The 15726-nt window shown below is 43.0% G+C and overlaps 1 protein-coding gene across 1 annotated transcript in view; it reads right to left on the bottom strand.

Annotated features, from left to right (window-relative positions):
* Positions 1-15726, bottom strand: part of EGFLAM (EGF like, fibronectin type III and laminin G domains) — a 164741-nt gene that overhangs the window by 35595 nt on the left and 113420 nt on the right. Inside the window, exons 8-13 of the mRNA XM_036849240.1 lie at positions 14348-14463; positions 13433-13751; positions 12667-12767; positions 11322-11422; positions 9173-9317; positions 5959-6148 (exon numbers count right to left, since the gene is read on the bottom strand). Coding sequence (XP_036705135.1) covers positions 5959-6148; positions 9173-9317; positions 11322-11422; positions 12667-12767; positions 13433-13751; positions 14348-14463 — 972 coding nt within the window. The remainder of the gene's footprint in view (positions 1-5958; positions 6149-9172; positions 9318-11321; positions 11423-12666; positions 12768-13432; positions 13752-14347; positions 14464-15726) is intronic.

Here is a 15726-nt window from a genome sequence, read left to right as displayed (position 1 = left end):
GGAGAGAAGTCCGCAGGGTTCCCGAATCAGAAGGGTCCAGGGTCACGCAAACATGGTACTGGTTGAAGCTGGAGAGGACCTGAGTGGGTGTGAATAAGCTAGAGCGAGGCGTCCATGAACTTTGATGGGGAAAAACTTTTATCTTTATTTTCCATGATCTCTAACCGGACTTGAGTATTTCCCTTACTTATTAATGGAGGTAACGAATCTCCAGTATTAGCAGTTCTTGTGAATTGTGCCCAATGGACCTGAGAATGGGGTAAATCACTTTCCATTTGTTACGGGTATCTCAAAACATCATTTATTCTCATCACTCCTTTGACAGCATGGTCGTTATTGTACCCACCATTGAAGAATCCTGTTCTTTAATGCTTTATAAAGAAGCACATACATTACTATAATAACAGAACTTTATTATATAGCTTTATTTCAATATAATTTTTTCCTATCATGTATATTTATTATCTGCATTTGAAAACATCCTTCTGAGAAGAGGTCCATAGACTTCACCAGACTGCCAAAGGGGTCCATGGCATACGAAAGCTTAAGAAGCCTTGGGTTATTGAGAAGTGACAACCTCGGCAGCAAGGTCCCAGGAACATAGGGAAGGATGGGTGCAGAGTGTAGATGAAAAGGTTAGTTTGAGAAAGGAGAACTCTCAACTCTGAGAGTAGGAGGAAGGAGGTGCCAGATCATGTGTACAGGGCGCTGGCAGGACCGCATCATCAATATATAAAATAACTTTTATTGACACTGATACTTTCTATACACCAGCCGTTACGTAAGTTTACGCAAGATAATGAAGTGAGGGGCAGGAGAGAGATCAGGCTCCCAAGGAGGGAAGAGAAGGCGGAGTGGAATACACTAAGGAGGCCATGGGCGGTGAGCAGTCTCCCCGCCCCTCGTCCCCCAATGCAGCGTAACAGTGAGGCTTGTCTATTTCCCCTCCTAAAGATCTGTCAAGTGTGTCACCACTACCACCCTGGATCAAACCACCATCATCTCTGATCTGAACTACTTCACAGCCTCCCAGCTGGTCTACATGCCCCCCGTGAAGACCCTTTCCAATAAGCTGTCTATAGTCAGAGGGATCTTTCCAAAACACAGACAAGATCATGAGACCCACCTCCCCTCATAGTCCCACTGGGACAGGCCATTTCCTCTGCCTGGAATGCACTTCCCTCTCATCTCTGCTTTTTAACTCCTACTCTTGCTTCAGATATCAACTTCACATTACAGCCTCAGAAATGCTTTTCCTGACCCCCCAGCCCATAAATCTCCCTATTATACATTAGGATTGCACTTCCCCTTTGTAACACTCCAAATTGTAATTTTACATTTATTTGTGTGATGTTTATTTGATTAATTTGGTCTATCCTAGGGAGAGTTACGACAGGAGGGATGAGCTGAGATCCTGTCTTGTTTATTGCTTTATCTTAAGCACCCAGTGCTGTGACCAGCACAGGAGCTTAAATAAGTATTTACCAAGTGGAAGAAAGAGTAAGAGAGTGATAAGCCATAGTGAGACCTGTGGCCCCTGCAGACATCATGAGTCTCGAATAACTTGGGAAGTTGGCTCTGTGACACTGCAGGGCGGGGATCCAAGATGGGATCGGAAAAAATGAGTGGTGGTGGCTTAGGTGGAAATAATAAAAGAAACGTCTGGGCCAGAGAATACAAAATTTTGCTGAGATTGCTGACTATTCTAGAATGTGAGTTCACAGAGAATCCAATAGCTGGAAATAATTTAATGAAGGAGATGAGGTGGGAGGGGTCGAGTAATGAAAGGCCCCTTGGAAACAGGTTTCTTGGGTTTGGGGAGGTGGGACAGAGAAAAAACTGTGGTTGAAGCCGGCAAGGCCAAGTTAGAGATCAGAGGGAGGAGCCATGACTTGCAACTGTCCTCACCCTCTTCTGGAAGCCTGCATCTCCACAGGAAATTCACCGCTGCTTCCAAGAGCCCCGTCTCCCCCATGGTGAGACTGCATTTAAGTTATAGGAACTTGAACTTCAAGAGGACTTACTCAAAGGAAAGCAAATATGGAGGTGAGGAAGGTTAGCCAGCCCTGTTCTTGTACCCCAGGGGGGAAAATGGGAAGAAATGGAAAAAAAAGGCCATGTGACCAATGCCTGCCACTAAGGTTGACAGAGAGCAATGGAATAATCCAATAGCTGCCCCCAGGGAGCCCAGAGCCAGCAAGGTGGGTCCTCCGGGTTCATGTGCGCGACGGAGAGGTTAGTATTGTACCGGGTGAGAATTTAAAACGCTGTCAGAAATTGGTCCTTACTCAATTTTGCAACTTCTTAACTACCTGTCAGAGATTACAAGACTGCCAGATCTGTCCTTCAAGGCTGTTTCCCTGTTAGTTCAATGAAGAGAGAAGAAACAACAATCCCTGTGGATTGGTAGAGTCAGAATATTAATAATAATATCAACAACAGGAAGCATTTATAACATATTTGCTATGTGCAAGGCTTTATTCTAAGTACTCTATATGCACCATGACTCATCAGGACAAAATAATCTTATGAGGCAGTTACTATTTATAGATGGGGATATTGAGTCTCAAAGAGGTTATCTGACCTGCCTAATCCAGGCAATCTGCCTTCAGAGTCCAGACTCTTCAACACCACAGGAGACTTCTCGTGGGCCTGCTGGTTCTCACCTAACCACAGTGGGAGCCTTTGTAATAGCTTTAGTCACTACTGTTGATTGTTTGCTTTGACCAAGTGATCAATTGAGGGAAAAAGTAACATAGGGAATAACAGGTGGAGAGTAATGTTTTCTTTTCAAGTAAACTCCATCTTTTGTAGTTTTAACAATGGTGTCACCTTTAGGAGTGAGAAAAGTAGAAGGAAGCAATTTGAAACCAATTTGGGAGCCTCTGATGTGGCAGATGTGGTTAAGAGGGCAGGCACTGGTGCCAGAATTGCTGAGGTCACCATTTACCAGCTTTACCACCTACTAGCTGTGTGACCTTAGGCAAGTTACTTAACTGTTCTGAACCACCAGCTTTCATCTGTAAACACGAAGACTAATCATAGCACCTACTTTGTAGGAATCTCGAGAAGATTAAAGTAGTTCCGAATGGTGGCTACATGTAGTAGGTGCTCAACTAATATTAGCTACAAAACAAAGAAACAAAACAAACAAACTGTACTTGGAGTCATGAAGATCGAATCCTAGCTCTGACTCAGGAATGGAGAGAGGGAGGAATAGGATCATATGTGGTAAAGCAAATGCAGCCAAATGTGAATGGTAGAAGCTAGATCATGCGCACGTGGTATTCACCACGCGTTCTTTCAAAATGTCATCTTGAAGATGGAGAACAAAGAGACCCAAGAAAGGAACTTGCCATTTCTTGCAATAACAATGTCATATGAGGATGTGATGCTCAGAGTTGTGGCACCATCTTGGGATTATGAGTGAAAAACAAGAGAACCACTGAGATACCAACCCAGAGTTCTAACATCATTGAGTCACTGTTAGGGACTGAAATGTGTCCTCCCAAAATTCATAGGTTGAAGCCCTAACTCCCAATGTGACTGTATTTGGAGACAGGGCATTTAAAGAGGTAATGAAAGTTAAATGAGGTCATGTGAGTGGTCCTAATCCAATCTGACTGGTGTCCTTATAAGAAAAGGGAGAGACACAGGATTCAAGCACAGACAAAAGGCCATGTGAGGGCACAGTGAGAAGGTGGCCATTTGCAAGCCAAGGAGAGAGGCTTCCGGAGAAACCAAACATGACAACACCTTGACCTTGGATTTCCAGCCTCCAGAACTGTGAGAAAATAAATATCTGTTGTTTAAACCACCCAGTCTGTGGTATTTTGTTATGGTGGCCCTAGCTGAGTAAAACAGTCATTGAATTAACCAACCTTAGAATTATCTCTCTGCTGCCTTCAGTGATGGAATATATGTCCTTATTTCTTTAAAAACAATCCTAGTCTTTTCAACAAATGGTGCTGGAACAACTGGGCTTCCACATACAAAAAAAAAAAAAAAAATGAATCTAGACTTAGACCTTACACCCTTCACAGAAATTAACTCAAAATGGATCACAGACCTAAATGTAAACATGAAACTATAAAACTCATAGAAGATAACATAGGTGAAAACCTAGATGACCTTGGGTAAGGCAATGATTTTTTAGATATAACACCAAAGACAGGATCCATGAAAGAAATAATCGATAAGCTGAACTTCATTAAAATTAAAAACTTCTGCTCTGTGAAACACAATGTCAAGAGGATGAGAAAACAAGCCACAGATAAGAAAACATTTTCAAAAGACACATCTGATAAAGGATTGTTATCCAAAATAAATAAAGAACTCTTAAAACTCAATAATAAGAAAACAAACAACTCAATTGAAAATGAGCCAAAGATGTTAACAGATACCTCACCAAAGAAGATATACAGATGGCAAATAAACATGTGAGAAGATGTTCCATATCATATGTCATCAGGGGAATGCAAATTACAACAACAAGATGCCACTATGCACCCATCAGGATGGCCAAAATATGGAACACTGACAACATCAAATGCTAACAAGACTGTGGAGCAAAAGGAACTCTCATACATTCACGGCAGGAATGCAAAATGATACAGTCCACAGTTTGGTGGTTTCTTACAAAACTAAACATACTCTTATCACATGATCAAGCAATCACGCTCCTGGGTGTTTACCCAAAAGAACTGAAAACTTATGTCCACCCAAAAACCTGGATGTTTATAGTAGCTTTATTGATAATTACCAAAGCTTGGAAGCAGCCAAGATGTCCTTCAGTAGGTGAACAGATAAATTGTGGTCCATCCAGACAATGGAATATTATTCAGTGCTAAAAAGAAATGAGCTATCAAGCCGTGAAAAGACATGGAGGGAACTTAGATTCATATTACTAACTGAAAGAAGCCAATCTATTAAGGCTACATAATGTATGATTCCAACTATATGACATTCTGGAAAAGGCAAAACTATAAAGAATATAAAAAGACCAGTGGTTGCCAGGGGTTGGAGATGGGGGGGAGGAGATGAATAAGCAGAGCACAGAGGAATTTTAAGGCAGTGAAAATACTCTGTATGATACCATAACGATGGATATATGTTATTATACATTTGTCCAAACCCATAGAACATAAAACACTATAAGTGAACCAAAATGTAAACTAGGGATTTGGGGCAATTATGATGTGTCAACAGGTTCATCAATTGTAACAAATATACCACTCCAATGGGGGATGTGGATAATTGGGGGGTGGGGGGCTACGTGTGTGTGGGACCAGAGGGCATATGGGAAATCTCTGTACCTTCCCCTCAATTTTGCTGTGAACCTTAAACTACTCAAAAAATAATCTTAATTTAAAAAAAGGAAAATAGAAAAAAAGAAAAAAACCACAATCCTAGTTCTGCCCTATTTTGGAGAAGTTCTTTAACTTTTACAAGTCCCAGTGTCTTCATGTGTAAAATAAGTATAATAATAATTTCTACCTCCTCGAGTCAGTACGAGGAGAGGGCGTCAAGAACGCGTTTGGCATGGTGGTCAAGAATCGGAATGTGGCCATTTCTTTTAGAAGCAAAGAGTATACGAAAGATCTTTCTACATTATTGTGTTGGTTCTTCCACTGGACTGGGTGAGGAAGGGTGAAAGGGCTGAACTGCTGTTGCCTTGTCAGATGAGACCAGGCTACGTTTCATGAAGAGGGCCAAGATGGCAGCAGGACACAACCAAGGGTTTGGTGCACCCTTGGTCTTATTTACCACGTCTGAGTGTTCAGATTCAAGGTCATCATGTCTTCAGAGCACCAACCTCACCCCTCAGGCCCACCTCCCTCCTAAAGCTCTGCATTAACCATCTGCCTAGGGTTGTAGCCCATGAAGCTTCTCCCCACCCTGGCCCAAAGCAGAAAGGCAGTCCCACGAGAGTATCCCACCCACTGGGCAACCACTTACCCACATCAGCCCCGCTGAGTGCCTTCCCCAGCGGCCAGGGCCTCAAGTCCATTCTCTTCCCATTAACAGTGAGTGACTGTACACAGCCTTGAAAGCCTTGGTTTGTCCCCGTTGCTCTCACCAACCAGTAAGCACGGGGAGCCCCACCAAGATAGAGAGGCGTCCGGAAGGTAATTTTACTGTACTGGCCCTTTAAGAAAGATGGAAACAGTAACTTACTACACAAAGTCAAAAGCTAAAACACAACAGATTTTCATGAGGGACATGGTTAAGATGCAATTTATAGCGCCAGTGTTTTCTTCCATCTGTATTTAAGTCATTGTCCTACTGGAAAATTAAACCCACGGTTACCATAGAAAACTCAAGAGAGCTTCTCAGAGGGCTGTCTTTCGAGAAGCGATGATTTTGGAACCTAGAAGGGAAGGGAAGGTGGGTTAGAGCCAAGAGCAACCCAACAGGCAGTGGACCATGATGGGCATCCAAAAAAAAATTTTCTCTTTCCAGTCCTGACACCAATTTACTGTGTATCTTGGATGGGTCATAGGGCTATTCTGTGTCTCAAAAGGTGATAATACTAATTTTGTGTATACGTGGGCTAATGTTTACCCTTTTACTGTCCTAGTCACCTTTATACTATATCCTGCAAGAGGCATTTGTGAGGGAGAGGGAAATTGCCAAGACTGAGTTGCAAAATATTTTGAAATTTGCTCATGGATACAATTTTTTTTAAGTGTTATTACAGCTAAGTAGGAACATTTCCAATCTTAGACTAAACCACAATCTGGATTGTAGATTTTGAGGTTACAAAATACAGAGCTGAACATTAGGTGGGACAGAATTAAGGTGCTCTTGGTTATTTGTTATTTTTATTGCAGAAATATCTCATTTGCTTGGACTAAAGGGTATAGATGGAGGTTGGGAAAAGGTAGTTATAAAATACCTAGAATGTAAGTCACTGAAATGTAATCTTTATCGTTTATACTTTTGTTATCAATAAGTAAAACATCTAATCATTGCTTTATCTTTTCTAATGAATAGATAAGAATCATTTGTAAATAGTATATTAAATATGAGCTAGGCAGCTTTAAAGTATTTACAGTGGATTTTAAGGATTAGTTATTTGCCAGCCACTGGCATATAGCTTTCGTTAGATGAATTGAGTGCCCTGTTGGCTTATTTCACCAAGATCCTCAGGATTTACTTCTTCTGGATCCCTTCCTCACACTTCTGGCCCTATTCCCTGATCCAGGACCATAGCAGGAGCCCGGCAGCTAAATCCTTTTCTCCTTTTTTGGAACATTAAGTGCATCATAGGGGTGGGTAGCTCCTCTGAAGCTCCCTTCACAACATCCCAGGCAATAGTCTTTGAGCCTAGCCTTTACCTTCCTCTAATGAGGGTTGTCTTTGGGCCTCTGGAGGCTGCTTTGCCTGCCTATGCAGAGAACTGGTGGTATCCTGGAGTTTGCATTCCCCTGGCACAGCCCTTAACAAGTTTTAATGGGTGCTTAAGTGTGAAAGTCCAATTCCCTTGCTTTGGGTTGGCATCACTCCGTGGTTCTACTTACACTCCAGAGCTCCCCTGTGGGATCAGGCTAAAGCCAGATCCTGATGAACTTTGCCTGAGATCTAACTCATACTGACTTCTGCCCCTCCCCCGTTCATCTTAATCCTCTCTCTTACAGGTTTCCTGTGGGATCCCTTTCTTAGTGCATCATTTGCATAAGACTCCTCATCTCAGGTCTGTTTTGGGGGAACCTGACTTAAGACAGAGTCACTATCTCTTGAGACAGTTTTCTCAAACATTCCACATCTGCGGTCCTGCTTATACAACTTGCTTAGCAAGTCCTGGTAGTAAAGAGGCAGATGTTGCCCTGAGTATCCACAAAATTATATGCTTTTTGTAATTAATGCTTACATGCATTAAAATCATATACTCTGAAGGCAATACTCTTCGAGGATTAGAGTCCCTGTTAGAGCACTGCAAACTACACACATAGGCACCAGAATAGAATAGGATTATCACCTCCATTTTCCTAGATGCTATGCCTCTATTAATGCAGCCTATAATTTCTTTAGCTTGTTGTTATCACATGGCCCTATTTATTAACCTTTATTGAATTTCCTTGTTTTAAACCATAAGACATTTACACATGTGTTACTTCTGTTACAGCTTCTCCACCTGTATTCATGTTAGTATTTTGGACCCAAGTTCAAAGTTTCTTTATTCCTATCAAATTTAATTTTAACCATAGTAGGCCTATTGTTCTAGCATCTATGTGATTCTGCAGTGCATTTATCCCATCTTTCCCTTCCTTAGAAATATATGCATATCTGCATAAATGATCTTCCTGGATTCACATTCACTATATTTGGACTTTTGTTCTTTTGGAACCACTGGGATTCAAATGAATGAGATTTATTTTTTCTATTCTTTTTTTTTTATCAGCAAGTCATGACCCTCAATATAACATGTCTTGTCAGCAAAGAATAGTGAAGAGCCCAGGCAAGGAGAAAGCTATACACATATACACAAAGGCTTTCTTGCTACTTTTTTCCTCAGAGAATACAGATACCTGCCTGATTAGAATTACAGGCTCGGTTCCTTGGCAGGTTGCTAATCCCAACTGTTTATTCTAAACACAGTCCTAAAGTTGCTCAGAGCGTGACAAATATGTGAATACCTAGGTGATCTGCTGAGTAGCCCAGCAGTTACACTGCTTTGCCACTTCCTATAATCATGGCCCCAAAAATGTGGATGAATGGATTACTCCTGAATATTGAACCAAGTGAACCTTTCGGGACGATTTTCTAAAGCCACAGGATTGCAACACCTCTGCCTTAAAAGCAAGCTTTGTGTTTGGCACTAATAATGGCTTCAATTCTTCCAATATGGGCCTTCCTCCACCCCCTGGCATTGATGTCCTTGTAGAAAGAGAACATGTCCCCGGGCACAGAGCTTACTGCACGTCCCTGTGCACCCAGGGCCAGGATGCTGGCAAAGTCCTCCTCCTCCTCGGTAGATGTGGGATGGACACGTGCCCTGAAAGCCCACCTAGAGTGGAAGGCTGGCAGGGGCACATCAGAGCCAGGTTGCATGGGTTTGCCATGAAAAGCAGCCCATCTTCCAGGGCTGCCAGCTCTCTGCAGTGGGACCCTGCCAGGGTGCTTGTGGTGCGTGCTGGGCAGGGGGGCAGGGAGTGAGGCTCGCACTCACCTGGGACTGGCCTGTCACCGGGGTGCCGTTGTTCAGCTGCAGCAGCCCGTTCAGCCCATCTCTGTAGAGTGTAACCGTGTGCCAGCCCCCTAGTTTGACTTTGGTCTCACTTACGATGATGGCAACCCCAGTTCCACAGTTAAACCTGCGGGGGAAGAAAAGAAAAGGAAAATTCTTAGATCAACCAGTTCATTATGTTTTCAGACTCCACGGACATCACTTCCAGGGGAATGGCTTCTTTGAGAGCCAGTCTGTCCAGAGTTAGGTTTACAAATATCAAGAGCTGTTTAAATCTACACACGGAAGAACTAGACGCCTCCTTCCCTGGGACCACCTCAGCCTGGTTGTCTTTAATCTGCCCATAGAACCTTTCAATGTGGGGTCTCCTTTAACCCAATTTTCTCTGCAGCTTAGCTTAGAGAATCCTGGGCAACTAAGATCTTCCCTCTCCTTCTCAGCAATGACCAGATGCTGAACATCGACTCAAGGTGCAGAGAATTAGAGCTTGAGTCATTCTGCTTCTGGGGATTTCTCTGGGGACTTCCCACAACTCCCAAATGACAGGCTCAGTGATGTTAATAAAATGTAAAAAAAAAAAAGAAACCAAGTCTTCACACTCATTTTGACAAGCTGGCCAGCACTGCCATCTGTGTTCAGCTGGGCCTGAGTGCAGGGATGGTTTCCATGGAAGTCTCCAGCTCAGAGGGGATGTGGGTGGAGAACGAGCATTCTCAGACAGTTGCATTATTCTTGTTTTTTTTCCCAACCTCCGTATGGCCTGGGGTGCCCTCTGGTCACTATGCCTGACATGTAGGATTCTGACCTTTTCCAGCCAACCTCCAACCCGCCACCATGCCACGTCTGCATGGGTTCTGAAGCTGCCGGTGGGGAAGGAAGCATAGCGGGTGTCGTCCTTATCAGGATGTGCCCTAATTGCAGCCCACTTCTCATGGCCTTCCTTTGTCTCCTGACCCTCAGTGGAGTGGAGTGGGGTGGAGAGGCTCACCCAGAGCGGGGGATCTCAGAATCACGCAGTAGGAGTTGCAGAGATGGAGAGCTGCTACCAGCAAATAACCAGCAGGGCTAGCGGGAGTCAATCAGGTCCTCCAAGGGTTAGATCCGCAGAAGGTCAGGGCCACTGCCCCAGATCCTGCTGGCTGACCTCAATCTCCCATCAATCAACGCATTTAGCAAAGGATGCTGGGACAGGGGTGGGGGCATTTTCTACCCCACGTGGGATGCTTGACAGTCTTATCCTTCTTAACCAAAAGTAATTTTTGTGCTAAAATAGTCAAAAGACAATCATGGTTGGTGCTTACTGAACGCTTTGGCTACGGGTCAGGCACTGCTCTAAGTACTCTTATGCTTTAATGCATTTAATCCTCACGGTAGTCCCACGAGGAAACATGGGCTCGGAGAGGTTAAGTCATCTGCTGACGGTCAGGCCGCAGGAGAATGGTGTCATCAGGCTCTTAACCAGTGAGCCATGGAGAAGAACCCAGCTGATCCCCATTGGTTGTCCTCAAATGGGTGCCGTGTGCACCTCCATGAGGGTGGTTAAAACACTCACACGTCCACAGAACTCTGCTTGCAGAAAACCACACATAAACCAAAGGTGGCTTCCAAGGTGCGCTGGGACACAAATGATCAGGGCAGAGGAGGTAAGTCAAATAGTCCACCACAGCCCTGAGGAAAGACGAGGATGGGGTCTGAGCCTCTGGAAACCCTTAAGAGGCTATGGGCTCCTCTCTGGGCTCCGTGCTGTCAGCCATATCTACCGCAGGGGACAAGGAGGAGGTGCCAGCCTTCTTCCCATCTCATCCACCAGAGCTCCAGGAGAGAAGGGACTCGATCGCTTTGGCTCACTGCCGCATTCCCAGGCGCTGCAGCAGTGCCTGGTACACTGTGGCGGCTCAAGAAACATTTGCTGGTGAATGAATAAATGATTACAAGGTTCCAAACTCAAATCTGAGGGGTAACCCTGCAATCCTGATACCCCAGTATTTAGTAAACTGGCCCATGCTCATCTTATACACACTGTTCCTTTATTTACAGGGATCCATTGTGTATAGATTTTGTTCACACTATAAAAAGGAAAACGTAACGTAGGGTAGTATTAAAAATCTGAGGGGTTTTTGGCAGGAGTTACCTGAACTGGAGTGAGCGCTGGATGACAGCCAGGGACATGAAATCCCCCCTCCCGTGCTCATTCTCCCCGCAGTAGAGCAGTAAGCCGTCCTCCGCCTCTGCCTGTTATTATAGGAACGAAAGCCACACGAACAATAAGCACCTCTTCTTCCATAAAGGGCCCCCTGGAAACACTCATGAATACGAAACTTGAGCATCTCCGCTGCGTTCCTATTTACGAGCATGTGGACTCCAATTACTTCCCAGTTCACTTTCAATAAACAAAGGGCAGCGATATAAACAGTGCGTGAGGAATTTTGCAGTGACGTGAGAGGAAGGTGGTCCCATATCTGACCCACTCTTTACTTGGCTTCATGGATCCACCAGCAGAGGCTCTGGGAAACCATGTGCACAAAGACCGCAGTCACACAGGGGCTGCTCTCATGCTCATCAAATTCTATTCTCACCAAAGAGCATTTTAGTTTTGTTTTTTTTTTATTTCCCATGCAAATTTGCTTCTTTCCTTCCATTAGGAAAACATGACAATACAAACAGCCCATGGACTAGTTTAGTTTTCACCCATGTTGTCTGTCCTAGACTGGGACAGATCATCTTTTGGACCCTCAACACTTTGACCGTGACCTGAAGGGGACTTGTTTCCATATCTCCAAACCTTTTCCTGTCATCTGAGATACCCAAAAGAATCACTTTAAGCTGAAGGCAATGAATTCTGATCCACAGCTGATTCAGATCAGAGATCATCTATTGGGCCCTCACTGTGTGCCAGGGTTGCATATAGTCATTTTTCTATCTGTTCAGTTACAGCCATAATAATGAACGTTGTTTGGGCTTCCTTTAAAAGGAATTTTGGGCTGGAGAATGCACTTATACCTTCTGAAATCCTGGCCTGAGTAGTGTCACTATTATGAGTGTTGACCAAAAAAAAAACCACACAACCTAAAAGTTGAGAATTATGTTTTATTTGGTGGACTTGCTGAGGACTTTAGCCCGGGGAACAGTCCTTCAGAGCTATCGGGCTTAAGTCCTCAGCAAATTTGCTGAATAAAACATAATTCTCAACTTTTAGGTTATGCATTTTTTTTTCAGTCAACACGAGCAACATGTGTGGGACCCAAATATTCTTCCTGGGAACCTTCAGGCCAACCATTTCCATAGTTCAGTAACATACAGAACACACCCTCCCTTTGCTGCCGTCCTTGAGTGTGTAAGTGTGCCCATCGTTCTCACTAACCTGTGAATGGGTTTACCCCCCTGCTTCCTCTCCCCCTCTCCTCCTCCCTTTGATGTAGCACACTGCTGTGTTAAGGTGTCCAGTAAGCACTCATCAAAGGATTAATCCTTCTTACCCTAAATTCAAGAGTAATTTGAAATGCCTGATAAGAGTTCTTCAAAGGTTCAAAGGTTACATAGGAGTGGCCAAAGAACTGAGGATACTGTATAACAATATCTGAAAAGAGAAAAAGACAAAATAAAAGAATGCTGTTTCCTCACTTCAAATGCAAAAAGTCAGTACACACCATTGCCTGGATGTCATTAAGTAAAAACCCCTGATAGTCTGTTAAACCTAGCTTACCATCTTCTTCACTCTACTCTTTACTCCCGGGATTCTCATTCCTGGGGACTTTGAGCTTCTGAAATTCTTAGGGAGAAACTGGATCTTTGGAGATTGTTACTTACCACCCTAAAGAGAAATCAATGGCTTTAAGGCCACTGACACCTGCTTTCTAGCTGTACATCTGTGTAATATAAGTTGGCTCAATTATTATCCTTCTTAACCTTCACGCACATGTTTCTGCTGCATTTTCTTAGTAGAGGTGTGATAAAAGTAAACCCACCCCCAAGATGCCATCAGGATGATTTATTAATTGCTCCAAAAGGACTACATGTTTGGCACATATAAGAATAGGGCTGCTATCTAACTAGAAGCAATGGAAGTTGCCTCACATTTGCCCCGTGTAGCTAACTAGCTAATTTAATGACTAAAACATGGGAGAAGGGGCTGATCTTAGAAAAAGGACTTGAAGGAACCACGTGTGGATGCAAAACTGCCTTCTGGCTCCCAGTAGGGCCAACCCACCACCATGTTCCCCACCCCACCCCCCAAGGGCCTACCTTCTGAGCAGCTCTCACCACCTTTGCCCAGGTTGCAGTGGCATCGAGAGCCCCCCCAGTTGTAGTCATTGACACAAAAGCTGTCAGCAGAGCAGAGAGTTTCATCACAAGACACGTCAAAAAGCCTTGGCATCATAGCCACACCATTCTTCCCTTTCCTCTCCACTGGAGTGGGCTGAGGAGCTACCTCAGTCATGGGGAGAGATGCTGGGGTAGGGGGGACAAGCCTAGAAATGGTCATTGGGTTCGATCTGGGCGCCATCTTGGATTCCACCCAAAATTTCTTATTCCCTTCTTTGATAGCAGGAAGCGGTTTAACCTAAAGACCGAGAAGGAAAAGAAGTTCAGGATTAACACAGAGCACAGTAATTAGATCGCCTTATTTATAGCTGACGCCTAATACTTGAAAATATAGTCACTTTTGATATTTACCAAAACCTTGGGATGTACAGAGGGCAAATAGTGCTGACTCCAGTTTATGGATAAAGAACTTGAGGCTCAAGGATTTTAAGTACCTTCTCCTATACTACTCAGAAAATCAGTGCTAAAGGTGATATTATGTGATTTATTATTATTACAATATCACAAAGATGCATTTACCTTGTCAAGGAATTGTTCATTTCCTTATAAAAACTGACTTTATAAAATTTCACTTAGTGGGACTCTAAATATGTTTCTGCCAGATTGTGAAGTCAGCAGGCAGGAGCTGACTACAGAACATCAGCATGGCTGGTACCTAGTTACTATTAATTTATGGTCACCTGGTGCCTAAGAGTCAGAGGAAATAAATGTGTCCAAAGCAAATGAGCCAAGTTAAGTAAGTTTCAAGTAAAATGTTAGTGGTCCATTGACTAAATCACCTTGTTCAGCAAGGAAACAAAAACACCCAGGTTTTAAAGCAGTACTTTTCGTTACCTCCTCAAAGGAAATATCCAAATCTAAGTCGTCTTCATACGCGTCATCATCCTCGCTGACTTCTGTGTCGGTTATATAATGGGGTCCATAGCTCCCACTTCCTGATTCCTCAGGGCCTTCACAGAGAAAAGCAGCACACCGCAGTCAACACATGCCTTCGCTGCTCCCTTTTTTATGCTAACGCAGCCACATACAGAGCTGTGCTGAATGGATGGAGATGTATCGGAAACACACAAGGAATTCAACACAAAAGAGGAAGCAGCACTGAGCAAAAAATATGAAAAACATTTCATCTCATAAGTAATCAAGGAAATGCCTATTAAAACCAGAAGGAGCTGCCATTTTATACTGACGAGACTGGCAAATACAAAAGTTGGGCAATAAAAAATATTACCAAGGATGGGCTCAATGGAGACTCATACTCTGATGTTAGGTGTGTAAACCGGTACATCCTCTTTGCAAAACACTTAGAAATATTTAATGAAGTAGAATATGTTCATACCTTTTGATGCAGCAATGTCACCCCAACTTACAAAATCTGGAGAAACTTTTCCACATGTGCAAAGAGACATGTGCATAACACATTCATAGCATCAGAATTTGTAATTGTAAAAAAACCCAACTTTGCTATTTTTATAATATCAAGTAATACCCCAAAAATCTATCAACAGATAATGGATAAATGAATTATAGTATATCTATGGAATGGGATACTATGTAACACAGGAAATGAATAAATGAATATTTAATGAATCAACATGGTTTAATCTCACAAGATTTCATGCAAAAAATGCAAGTTGCACAGGAACATATCCAGTTTGATGCCATTTATATAAAAGTCAACAGCAAGAAAAACTATGTATTATTTAAGGATATATATATACAGTTGTCCCTCTTCCCTTGGCATCTGAGGGGTGGTTTTGGTGCAGGACCCCCTCAGATACCAAAATCTCCGGATGCTCAAGTTCCTTATATAAAATGGCAGAGTACAGTCGGTCCTTGGTATCTGCGGATTCTGTATCCACGGACTCAACCAACCACGGATCAATATGGACGGCCGACTACATTCAAACTCTTAAGAAAAGTAAGGCAAGGACCAAAAATACGTGGGAAAGGTTAGAAGAGGGATATGAATGAGGTGTGACTCACAGGGGCCTTTGATAGTACTCTATAATATTCTACTTCTTAAGATAGATGCTGGGTACCCATGAGTGTTCATATTATTTTTATATATTATATAAAAACATAAAAGTAATATCACATATATATAAAAGTATGTAATATATATATATATATATATATATATATATACACTTTTGACATATGAGATATTTCATTAAAAGTTCTTTAAAATAAGAAAGAGACAGTATAATAGAGCA

The sequence above is a fragment of the Balaenoptera musculus genome, chromosome 3, assembly GCF_009873245.2.
Source record: "Balaenoptera musculus isolate JJ_BM4_2016_0621 chromosome 3, mBalMus1.pri.v3, whole genome shotgun sequence".
Classification (NCBI taxonomy): Eukaryota; Metazoa; Chordata; class Mammalia; order Artiodactyla; family Balaenopteridae; genus Balaenoptera; species Balaenoptera musculus.
This window is presented reverse-complemented; position numbering and strand designations above follow the sequence as displayed.